Source organism: Salvelinus fontinalis, chromosome 41 (genome assembly GCF_029448725.1).
Source record: "Salvelinus fontinalis isolate EN_2023a chromosome 41, ASM2944872v1, whole genome shotgun sequence".
Taxonomy (NCBI): domain Eukaryota; kingdom Metazoa; phylum Chordata; class Actinopteri; order Salmoniformes; family Salmonidae; genus Salvelinus; species Salvelinus fontinalis.
This window is the reverse complement of record NC_074705.1, coordinates 13,581,089-13,594,259: the sequence shown is the minus strand read 5'-3', so window position 1 is coordinate 13,594,259 and position 13,171 is coordinate 13,581,089. Positions and strand designations below refer to the sequence as shown.

The 13,171-nt window shown below is 42.3% G+C and overlaps 1 protein-coding gene across 1 annotated transcript; it reads left to right on the top strand.

Annotated features, from left to right (window-relative positions):
* The first annotated feature begins 2,534 nt into the window (after window positions 1-2,534).
* On the top strand, window positions 2,535-8,200 carry LOC129840221 (augurin-A-like). The gene is made up of 4 exons (XM_055907896.1): window positions 2,535-2,776; window positions 4,736-4,783; window positions 6,052-6,212; window positions 7,670-8,200. Exons 1-4 carry the CDS (start codon window positions 2,587-2,589, stop codon window positions 7,817-7,819), a joined length of 549 nt encoding a protein of 182 aa, XP_055763871.1. The 5' UTR covers window positions 2,535-2,586; the 3' UTR covers window positions 7,820-8,200.
* Window positions 8,201-13,171: the final 4,971 nt, after the last annotated feature.

Genomic DNA, 13,171 nt, shown 5'->3' with positions numbered 1-13,171 from the left:
GGTTGACAGAAATCAAAAGTAGGGAAATATATACAGTACTAGTCAAAAGTTTGGACACACCTACTCATTCAAGGGTTTCTCTTTATTTTTTACTATTTTCTACATTGTAGAATAATAGTGAAGACATCAAACTTTGAAATAACACATATGGAATCAAATCTTTGGAGGGAGTTGAAAGTCCGTGTTGCCCAGTGTAACAGTATAACTTTACGTCGTCCCCTCGCCCCGACACGGGCGCGAACCTGGGACCTTCTGCACACATCAACAACGGTCACCCACGAAGCAGCGTTACCCATCGCTCCACAAAAGCCGCGGCCCTTGCAGAGCAAGGGGCAACCCTACTTGAAGTCTCAGAGCAAGTGACGTAACTGATTGAAATGCTACTAGCGCGTACCCGCTAACTAGCTAGCCATTTCACATCCGTTACACCAGCAACAGCACCAGCAACAGCCCCAAAACATCCAACATCACTGCTCTAGAGGAGATCTGCATAGAGGAATGGGCCAAAATACCAGCAACAGTGTGTGAAAAGCTTGTGAAGACGTACAGAAAACATTTGACCTCTGTCATTGCCAACAAAGGGTATATAACAAAGTATTGAGAAACTTTTGTTATTGACCAAATACTTATTTTCCACCACCATTTGCAAATAAATTCATAAAAAATCATACAATGTGATTTTCTGGATTTTTTTTTCTCATTTTGTCTGTCATAGTTGAAGTGTACCTATGATGAAAATGACAGGCCTCTCTCATCTTTTTAAGTGGGAGAACTTGCACAATTGGTGGCTGACTAAATACTTTGTTGCCCCACTGTAAGCAGACATTAAAATCTCTTACGATATCAGATGATGGCATTTCTCTAAAACAGGTTATAGGCTACATGAGTCAGAACAGTAATGTTAGGTGAAATTGAGAGGGGAAAATAGACCAAATTATTAGGGTGAGGCACATTGGCTACTAACAGCTTACTACACAACATACACTTAGTATTACTTTCTTAGCTACAGTATAAATATCTCCCTTGCATATTACATAATTTATGCAGCAGCATGCAATACATTTTTCGACTCACTCCTTGGCTTTTGATGTGCTCACTTAAACATGAAGGTGGCGCGGCGGTTTTGTCATCAAAGTCTGGCATTCTCTGGTGGGAACTCACAGAAAAACACACAGCCACTCCATTGAATAGCAGGCTACTGTTACTGATTGCTTTGCACTGCTTGCAGTTAGCCACTGATTCCTTCCAAATGACTCATTGTTGAATTTGCGATTTCTAACTTGTTGTGTTTTTTTTTTTTCTCTGTGGAGATGTTTTTTCATGTTCAGAAACATCTGTCCTTCTCTTGAGATATTTAGCTCTTTCTGCATGGAAACATGCCCCAGGAGGAAAGTTCCTTGAGCGGTGTTCCATTTGTCTGGTCACAGATTTGTTGATTGCAGCATCATGATGCTATTTGTTTAGTTACTACTTGGTCTGAAAAAAGTGCAAGAAAATGATAGTTTACTGCTGACTGTGTGGAGGAAATATGATATGGAGGTTTTCTGTGTTGTCTTTGAGGAAATGTTTCTGTTCTCAGTGTTTCTATGACATCATTGGTCAGGCTTGACAGTTGTTTGACAGTTACAATTTCCACTTTCTGTATAAAGACATTTGACAGAAAAACAACACTATCTCAGTAAGAGAAAGCACAATATCTTAGCCGGACACTACTCTAGATGTAGCAATGCTCGGTCACACTTTATTTGGATAGTCCATCTGTACATGCTCTACAGATTGTCATACTATCAACAAACTATCTGTTGATAAGCAACTGCTTGCTATGGTTAGGGCTAGGTTTAGAATACGGGTTAGGGGTAAGGGCTAAGGTTAGGGTAAGTGTTAAGTTTAGGGTTAGGATAAGGTTATGTAACGGTCGTCCTCCTCCTCTTCGTCCGAAGAGGAGGAGTAGGGATTGGACCAAAGCGCAGCGTGGAATGTGGACATAATGAAGTTTATTAAAGTAAAGATGAAAACACTTAAACAAACTACAAAATAACAAACGACGTAGACTGACCTGAACAAGAACTTACATAAACACGAAGAACGCATGAAACAGGAACAGACTACCTAAAACGAACGAACAAACCGAAACAGTCCCGTGTGGTGCACAGACACAAACACGGAAGACAACCACCCACAAACAAACAGTGAAACCAGCCTACCTTAATATGGTTCTCAATCAGAGGAAACGTCAAACACCTGCCTCTAATTGAGAACCAAATCAGGCAACACATTAAACCCAACATAGAAACACAACACATAGAATGCCCACCCAACTCACGCCCTGACCAACTAAACACATACAAAAACAAGAGAAAACAGGTCAGGAACGTGACAGGTTATGGTTAGTTGAAGTGTTACTGATAGCTTGTAGATTGTCTGTAGAGCATCTACAGATGGACTATCCAAATAAAGTGTTACCCATCCAACAAACATATCACCCACACATTAAACGAGAGAGAATGACCGAGTGCTTCTGTTTGGCTGGGTCTTCCTTTTACGACATTCCTGAACCGGCACAAGCAGGTTTTCCTCCGTGAAGGAATGTTTGTTCTCTGGGCCTGTGGGGAGACTCCTGCTTACACTGCTCCTGCTTCTCCTCCCGCTTCCTCTACCCACTGCTTCCCGAGACTCAGAGAGACGTCTGGGACAGAGAAGGAGACCATGGCTTTCCACAACCTCTGTCTGCAGGTTCTACTGCTAACTGCCTTCCTCTCCTACTGCGCTCACTCAGGTAAAACCCTTCCGTCACTCACATCCGTATTGTACATTTGTGATTGAGTGTACTCACTGACCCATCACATTTATACTGTAAATTTGCAGGTTGATTCATTCAAATGTCATAGTATGTTGCCACGTGACAAAATTGTTACAGAGATTTGAAAAAGGGTGCCTGCATGCCTGTCTCGATACATTTTCCCATCTCACTTCTTTTTTTCTTTTTTTTTTAATTGCTGAGATCAGCCGAGACTGGATGTTTTCTTCTTCTTGAGGACAGTGTGACATCTGATTTCTATCCGCCTTCTAGCCACCATCTTGGATGCTCTGTAGGAAGCTTTGATTTTTGAAGTTCACCGGGAGAAAGAATAATGGTTGAGACAGAGAGGGAGAAAAAAGGAGAGGTAAACCAAGAGAATAGCAAGAGGGAGGGAGAGTAAAAAAAGGGAGGGGAGAGAGACAGAGGGATTGAAGTATTTGTGTGTGGAGGACAAAAGGAGGTCAAAACACAGCTCCTGGAGGGAGGATTTCACACCCTCATATCATATTGTTTGTCCGTGAATATCACCCTCCTACCGTCTACTGTCTGCTAGCTAGAGGAAGAAGGTCTCACTACCTCTCTAACCGGCCATCTAATATCAAACCAGACCCCACTACATTTAAAGAACTACATTGATACAACACATTCATTACCCTTTACACTTGTGGGAATGGGCCTACATGGATAGGGCTACATTGAAATGTTTCTTACAGAATGACTATGAAAAGCATATGCATAATCATGGTAACAATTGAAAGGGAACAGTTTGGAGATAATGGGAAAATGATTAGACCAAAGTTGGGCACACCTGACACAAGACTGAATCCAAACATTACACCGTTGATTTTATGTGCATTTTACTGTACTTTTTGCCACATTTGTTGAAGAAAAAATCTGAAAATACTCTGGATATATTCTGTAACATGACGATAATATTTCTGGAGAATGTGGGGAAGGTGAGTGAGAGGTCTAACTGGTGTCTCCAAGTGGTCACACACCTCTCCAAAGTGTGCACAGTTCCTAAGCAATGTCAATGCACTTTTGTGACTCAAAGAAGAGTCTTCAATTATGTGTTGTTGTTTTGCGCTCCTAGCTGTGCCATTGAGGAACTAGAGCAAGCATACTTGCAGTTGTTTCGTTTGGAACACAACCCCTCAGTCCCTGCCATCCCTGCATTGGTAACACTTCGATTAACTGGAGTGTTTTTCAAGCATTGATATGGTGAACGGGTATGAAGGGAGGGATATACTAGGTTTTTGTATACTGCATTGGTTTGACGTCTTAATAGGAGAATTGTAACACTTAAATGTTTCAGAATTAGATTTCTTAGATACTCCTTTCGTGAACTCTCTCTCTGTCATCGGGCATTACAATGATATACACTGAGTGTACAAAACACCTGCTCTTTCCATGACATAGAGTAGACTGACAAGGTGAATCCAGGTGAAAGCTAGAATCCCTTATTGATGTCACTTGTTAAATCAGGTTAAAGAAGGGTTTTTAAGCCTTGAGACAATTGAGACATGGATTGTGAATGTGTGCCATTCAGAGGGTGAATGGGCAAGACAAAAATATTTAAGTGCCTTTGATCAGGGTATGGTAGTAGGTGCCAGGCGAGTGTGTCAAGAACTGCAACGTTTCCCGTGTGTATCAAGAATGGTCAACCACCCAAAGAACATCCAGCCAACTTGACACGACTGTGGGAAGCATTGGAGTCAACATAGGCCAGCACCTTGTAGAGTCCATGCCCCGGCGAATTGAGGCTGTTCTGAGGGCAAAAGGGGGTGCAACTAATACAAATATTTTGTACACTCACAGTACGTCTTTCATAGTAATGATATAACAGTTGATACACCCTGATTGTAATGTTTAGGTCAAGTAGAATATATCTGATTTGTCTTTATTTAACCTATTTTGTCTGTGCGTCTCCAACAGATGGCGCAGGGGAGAACAAGCTCCACAGACTACTCAAGAAAAGAGATGGTAATATGGATTATGGCTGTTTTTCATGAGAAACATCTCACAGCTGAGACTACACACACACTGACTACACTGAGCCACGCTACTGTAACGTCTGCGTCCAACTCACGCTCTCAAACACATAGATCCCCTGAACGCAGCTCACTTTCCAGCCAACTTTCCAACTCACACTCTCAAACACATAGATCCCCTGAACGCAGCTCACTTTCCAGACAACTTTCCAGCTCACACTCTCAAACACATAGATCCCCTGAACGCAGCTCACTTTCCAGCCAACTTTCCAGCTCACACTCTCAAACACATAGATCCCCTGAACGCAGTTCACTCTCCAGATCCCAATCACCTGAATTCTGATCACCTGTTCACACACCTGTATGTCATTTACAAACACTATTTAGTTCAGTTCATTGCACCCCATCATTGTGAGGTATTGTTTGTTTTGATACACATTCTATTCAGAGCTCTGTTTATTTCCATATTAGTCCTCCTGTGTATCATAGTTTTTGGCCATCCTCACTAACGATGCCTCTTTGCCTATTCCCTGCCTGTACTTTTGCCTATCAGATTTCCTGTCGTCAACCTCTTGCCTGATCTCCTGGACTACGTTATTAGCCTTTTCCCTGCCTGTACCGTTACCTTTTTGGATTCCCTGTGTATGACCTTCTGCCTGTCCCTGGACCCAGCTACCTGCCTCCTCCTGTGGTCCTTTGCTAACAAACACCTGCTGCGCCCTGCGCTTTAAACCAGCACTCTGTCTCCAATCGTATTCATTACAACTACATCCACATGTCTGCATCATTAATGTCAGGAAAACAATTCACCTTTCACTTGCCCAGTTAAATAAAAATAAATAACTTTATCGACAAATCCACCTCAGGCGGTAAACTTTTCACACTTGTCTAGCTTTGAATAGCCCTGTCAAGTTCAGACAGACCTCCATGGCACGCAACACACGCAGTCCTCTGTGGGATGAGTGCCTGGATTGATAAGTGACATTCTCAGATGATGATGGCTTCATGAGTCTTATTAATAATCTAAAAACACCCGTTGATATTTATAGAGTGTCGCTGATGCACCCTTAGGCTCCTCTCCTGTCTGTCCTGGCTGCTGCTGGCCGGTCAGAACCACTCTCTCTCTCTGTCACTGACAGCTCCCCTGCTCCCTACACACTTCCCCTGCCTCCGACCCTGCTGTAGGCAAACAGGTGTGCTTATTGACTTCTTTACATCCACACCTTGACCCATGACCTCTCCTTACCTGTATTTCCTTAGTGGGCGGAGGTACGAAGCCTGTGTGGGTGGCGATGGCCCCCTCTAAGGCCAAAGAGTTCCTGACCTCCCTACGGAGGCCCAAGAGGAACATCTGGGACCGCAGCAGGCCAGATGTGCAGCAATGGATCATGCAGTTTATGCACATGGGGTATGACGAGGCGGTAGGTGCACTGCACACTGTACCCTTCACAATGCACTGCACTCTGCACACACAGACGCTTTACCCATTGGTCAGTAAAGCATTCCTACAGTCCTTAGAGTGATCCGATCTAGTAAACTACAACTGCATCATATACTATCATGTATTATAAAGTGGGTGGTTTGAGCCCTGAATGCTGATTGGCTGACAGCTGTGTTATATCAGATGGTATACCACGGGTATGACAAAATATGTATTTTTACTGCTCTACTTATGATGGTAATCAGTTTATAATAGCAATAAGGCACCTCGGTTGTCTGTGGTATATGACCAATATACCACGGCTAAGGGCTGTATCCAGGCACAATGCAAGAACAGCTATTAGCCGTGGTGTAGTGGCCATATGCCACACCCCCTCATGCGTTATTGCTTAAATATACAATTCCATGTAACATTACAAATAACTGACTTACAGGAAGAATGTACAGCACAGTAGCAGCACATTCCTATGATGTTCCTAGTTATGTTCCTTATACCATTAATCTAATCAGAATTATTTTCCTTTAATATGGTTATAGAAACTCTGACTATTTTTCCATCCTTGTATAAGTCCCATGGTGGCATTTACAGGAATGATAGGTCAACATATGAAAAGGTCAGGCTTTATGTTTGCTTTAGTCTCATACAGGCTGTACAGAGACATGACCTCCCGTCTACAGCAATGTCTTAGCAACACAGTGCAACCACTCTCCGCCGTCTAGACAGCTCGATAAGAAAGTGTGTGTGTGTGTGTGTGTGTGTGTAACCTCTCTCCACTGTCCAGACAGCTCTATTATAGGGTGTGTGTTGATATTTATATGAAAGCTAGCGAGGCTGTGTGATTCGATTAATGTCGGTATCTGTGACACATGTCTCTTACCGGGCTCAGCAGCTGCCCCCTGTGTGTGTCACTTCATCCCAGCTCCAACATCAGTCCATGAAGGGCCGTAATATTCCCCGCACGTCTGCGTCCATTGTCCAACAGTGGCGGACCTGTCCAAACCTTCTCGTCACATAAAGCCTAATAGAAAATGTGTCAGTTAATTATTCAAGACAAACAAGCACAAACGTAAGGCTGCCCTCTAACGCCAGTCATACTCTAACACAGACACACCGTCCCTTCCAAGACTTCACCTATTCAGACATATTTACACTACTTTAAGTTGATTTCCCGCTGGGGTCATACATTATATACAACAACAAATATATATGCACTCAATGTACTGCAAGTCACTTCGGATCAAAGCATCTATTATGATATTATTTCATTGTATCTCCAGTTGTCCTTGAGTTGGATCTCTCCAACTGCATCTGTCGCACAAACACACACACTGTGTCTTCTAACAACTTGTCTCTATTCACTCTCATTCAAACAAGTTCACGAGTCTCCTAGCTTGATTTCGTCAACGTTTTATCTCTTGTTGTCCATCCATCCCACAGAGGCTTGAGACTGACCTGTCCTACTGGATGGACCTGGCCCGGTCGTCAGACCAAGGTCGCCAGCACCATTATGACGAGAACGCCCCCATCGGGCCCCAGGACACCGGTTCCTACAGACACGGCGCCAATGTCAATTATGACTACTATTAATTGGCCCGCTGTGATTTACTCAGTTTCTCTGTCTCAACATAACAATCACATGAGCTTAATTTAATAAAGAGATAGTTCTGTGATTTTACATAGTAAGATATATGTTCCCTTAGATGACATCAAAGTAAGGAAACAAATATGTTGTTTTGTAAAATCGCTGAACTGTCCCAATCACATGAGTGCTTCCTCCTTCTATGACTTATCCCTCTGATGCTATTCTGCACACATACAGTAATGTAGAGCCTTCTCTGTAATGCAAGAAATTGAGCTAAAACTATGGGTTGGGTTTCACTGTCCTTACATTGTATCCTTTGCTGTCTGGGAGATTGAGACCTGCTGGTGTACATGCTGTGATGGGACCACAATGCATTGGGTTGATCTGTCTGAATAACTAAATAAAGACAGTCAAAACCTTTAATAATTCATGACTCTTGTACATGTTGTGTCCAGTGTGTGGTGAACCAGCAGACTGTACAGATACAGGCAGTACCTCAACCAGCCTGTAGATTGGATGCCAATCTATCCCTAAACTGATGCAGAAAAACAAACCATCATGGTGAAATAAAGGCAAAGGAGGGGCAACACAGCAAGCTGAGGAGACAGCAGCACCAATCAGTCAACAGTTGAATGGAAGAAAAAGAAGGTCAAAAGAGGAGAGAAACTAGGTAGTAAGTGCTATCCCTTCTAACCTAAATGGATTTTCTGAATGATTGGGAAGAGTTAGTGCTATTTTGGATCCTTGGGATGTCCCTACCCTAAACCCTAACCTTAACCTTAACCCTTACCTAACCCTAACCCTTAACTTAACCATTTAAAATGTCAACTTCAGTGTGTTCAAGTCAGAGTAGGGACGTCTCAAGGTTCCCAGATAGCACTGACCGATTGGGACGGTTTCTGCCACTAATGTGTAATTAAAGTGTGTTGTGTTTGAGTTCTTTGAGTTATTCTCTGTGATAGGGCTGCTTTATACAACTGTCAAACAGTCAGAAACTAGCAACAGTGGATGATAAATGTTCCACTCTGAAGCACAATGGAATATCTGTCAGTGATTTGTTCATGTCCATAGTCTCTTACAGATAAGACAGAGTCGTGTAGGTAACTATTGAATTTTGCAGTTGCTGTACACCCACCCACGCACATACCCTAAACAAATCTGTTTAGCAAGACTTTGTAGACAAACAGCCGTATGGACCGGGAGTAAAGTTCTGAGCGGTATGTTATTGCTTTCATATCCCTAGCTTACTGTACGCCTCATAAGTTCTCCTAACCTGCTACGAAAGTCATTTCTGAAATAAGCTGTGTACCATCTTGTCAAAACTACTTCTCTGTCAACACTACACCAGGGAGGTTGCTCCCTGCTCTGTCCGCCTCACCGCAGGGACAGAAGTCAGAATATTTCCTCTGAGAATAGCTACATTCACATCACTGTTTCCCATCTTTCTATTTCACACAAATCAGCCATATCGCAGCCAGTTAGATTTCCTGCCTCTAATTTATAACACAAACAAGTTGATCTGTCATAGATTTGAATAATAATGTACACTACCGTTCAAAAGTTTGGGGTCACTTAGAAATGTCCTTGTTTTTGAAAGAAAAGCACATTTTTTTGTCCATTAAAATAACATCAAATTGATCAGAAATACAGCATTAACATTAATGTTGAAAAATTACTATTGTAGCTGGAAACGGCAGATTCTTTTATGGAATATCTACATAGGCCCATTCTCAGCAACCATCACTCCTGTGTTCCAATGGCATGTGTTAGCTAGTCCAAGTTTATCATTTTGAAAGGCTAATCGATCATTAGAAAACCCTTTTGCAATGATGTTAGCACAGCTGAAAACTGTTGTCCTGATTTAAAGAAGCAATAAAACTGGCCTTCTTTAAACTTGTTGAGTATCTAGAGCATCAGCATTTGTGGGTACATATATGCAGGGAAAGGCACAGAAGGTGTGTTTAATAGTAATCTTGATGTTAATACTAAGCAGGAACCCAAAACCATTACTGCCTGATGACTGAGACTTACTGAGGGCTATATGAAGGGAGAGTAATCAGGGTGGTGATGAAGTCCAGGTGTGCGTAACGATGGGGAGCAGGTGTGCGCAATTCTGGTTGCCAGGACCGGTGGTTAGTAGACCACAACGTCGGGTACTGGAGGGGGGAATCGGGAGTAGACGTGACACCAGAATGGGAAAGAATCCAACTGGAAACCTGCTATAAAAGAATGAGAGACATCAGGGAGAATATATTGCCTTAAAGCTAGAATCCTTAATTGAAACAATAACAAAGCATTACCCTGACTCTGTTTTGGTAAAAAGCTGAGGGATGGGCCTGGAGAAACATAACCACTCTCAAATTCATGGAGAGAGCTGTGGATGCAAGGACTGACTATCCATGGTATTAACATTTTAGCTTGAACCATATTTTGATGCTATACTGTGTTTATATTGTTTGCAAACATTGGTGTAAAAAAAGCTCATAATTTGTGTTCTGATGGAGTATGACAGTTGAACTAAGGTCATGAGCCCTTTATAAGTTCTATTCTTTGACAATCAATGGGTATATATCATTAATTTATTACTCCAAAATGTTGATGTAGCAACTAAGGATTATAGGTTTAAAAAAAGGCATGTTGACTATCATTTAATCAACGGCCTTGAATGCATGCCTCTGGGACACTATACACCCCAGCAAACAGCTCAGCCCATCAGCACAACATAACTTCTACATGACCGTTTCAGTTCATTAGATACATGCTCTTTCAGGCCGTAAATCTCAGGGGGGGTGTCATGGATTCCTTTTAATTGATCTGTGTTTGTTTATCAGCGCTCTGCTTAGTGGAGGATGTGTATTGCATGGCCATACGCTACAGAGCTACCCAAGGGCTGAGCCAGAGGACTCAATAGTTGTCCATCTCACATGAGAATCAAATCAAATGGATTTATATAGCCCTTCTTACATCAGCTGATATCTCAAAGTGCTGTACAGAAACCCTGCCTAAAACCCCAAACAGCAAGCAATGCAGGTGTAGAAGCACGGTGGCTAGGAAAAACTCCCTAGAAAGGCCAAAACCTAGGAAGAAACCTAGTTCGGAACCAGGCTATGAGGGGTCCTCTTCTGGCTGTGCCGGGTGGAGATTATAACAGAACATGGCCAAGATGTTCAAATGTTCATAAATGATCAGCATGGTCAAATAATAATAATCACAGTAGTTGTCGAGGGTGCAACAAGTCAGCACCTCAGCACCAGGAGTAAATGTCAGTTGGCTTTTCATAGCCGATCATTAAGAGTATTTCTACCGCTCCTGCGGTCTCTAGAGAGTTGAAAACAGCAGGTCTGGGACAGGTAGCAGGTCCTGTGAACAGGTCAGGGTTCCATAGCCGCAGGCAGAACAGTTGAAACTGGAGCAGCAGCACGGCCAGGTGAACTGGGGACAGCAAGGAGTCATCATGCCAGGTAGTCCTGAGGCATGGTAGAGAAGAGGTCTAAGAGGCAGGTGTGGTAGATAAATACTAGCAAGGCACTCGGAGACTGGAGTGTTTAATTACTGTGTAGAATATAGGGTCTAACAAGTCATTCTATATTAATTTTGATACAATCCATTGGAATATAGGATCTATCTTTATTTTCAAACTGTCCATCATATTATAGATTTGTGTGATGAGATTGGAGAAACGGTGGGTCAATACAGTAGAAATGTGGCGGTTAAAGGAATGTTATATCGCATTTGTGTTCTATCGATTCCCGGGGTCTTTTCATATTTTCATGTGTATCTGAGTGCTTCGTTCAAGCAGGCAGAAATACAGCCGGTATGACGCATCATAATGGCTGTATTTCTGCCTACTTGCATGGGGAATAGCTCAACGATGCACAAATACGATATAACATTCAAAATGCTTGAATCTTTACTTTAACTAAGTTGATGGAACGGATGCCACACACACACAAAGAGACACACACCGAGACACACACGTACACATTTTTATGATGCACTAATTAAAGACATTATAACTGCATGTGTCACTGGGATGTGAGTCATTTTCTCTCGAACCCCTCCACGGTTGAGGATGCCAGCAGATATAAAAACAGATCTTTCCATATGATCCCAGCTCCTCTAGTTTCTTTCACTTAGAAAAATGACAATAGCTCAAATTGAAGAAGTGTGGAGTTTATGATGGTCCAGATAGATGGTTCCTATGCATCATCATAATCCACACAGGACAGGCAGAACTTGACGAAAGCACCTCCCTGAAGCCGCAGGCGACGTGGTCACATGACACTGGAGAATAATCAGCAAAGATCTGTGTTGCTTATTGACATGTGAGATGAGGTAACGGGAAAGTGGATATGATGTTTCTGTCATGTCTCATCAGACAGAACTATTTCTACAACGATCCCTAGGCCTCTGTCACAAGCTTTCATCCGAAATGGCACAAACGTCTATCGAAAACAATCACTTTCATCATAAACTTCATAGACTCAAAACATCAGACATAGCCTACATACTGTATGTCTGCATGAAAGGTCTACTCTAACTAAATCACCCTCTGCCCTCTAGGACCTTAAGACAGAATCCAGGCCGGGCTGGTTAGAAGCCAAAGAGGAAACAGAAGAGATTTAAAGTCCTCTCTCTTTTCACATCCAGTATTCATCCAGTATTCCCCTGGGCTCACACCGAAGTCTCTATGTGTGATTGGCAAACCATGTTTCAACCCCAAAGAGAGATACTGGTCATGTCTGGCTTTTATGCAGTATGCACTGAAGACCGGCCACTAAATTACTGACAGGGACGGAGGAGGACATTGACTCACAGGGAATTTTTAATGACACTTCAGAATTATTTGACAACGACAAAATGTGACATTTCAACCCATAGAGGGAAATAATAGAGGATAATAAAGTGTTCTAATGTAATCTAAAACCAAATCATAAAAAATAATGGTCACATGGGTGCTCTTTGGCCTCTACTTGTCCGGGTTGAGGTTTGTTTTCTCACCAGACCGTGGGCGAGTGTTGTAGTGTGAGTGACCTTGTCTAATAGCCGAAGGGCAGCCCAATGCCATGCCTAGTTACCACCTCGGCGTTTAATTAACTTATTCTGACTCCCCGGCCTCCTGATGCCTTCTCTGGACATGGCATATGCTGTGAACATATTTCAGTTAGATGCTCCGGGCAGAATACAGACATGGAAACCAAACAGAGGTAACTGGAATATGAAGCATAAATCTATTGAAGTGACATATGAAAGTTTTTCTTTCGTCATTTATTATTTAAATAAAATATTGTATTTATAGTATCTCTCTTAAAAAAATACAAAAATAAAATATCATTTATCAGAAGCAATGTGAAGTT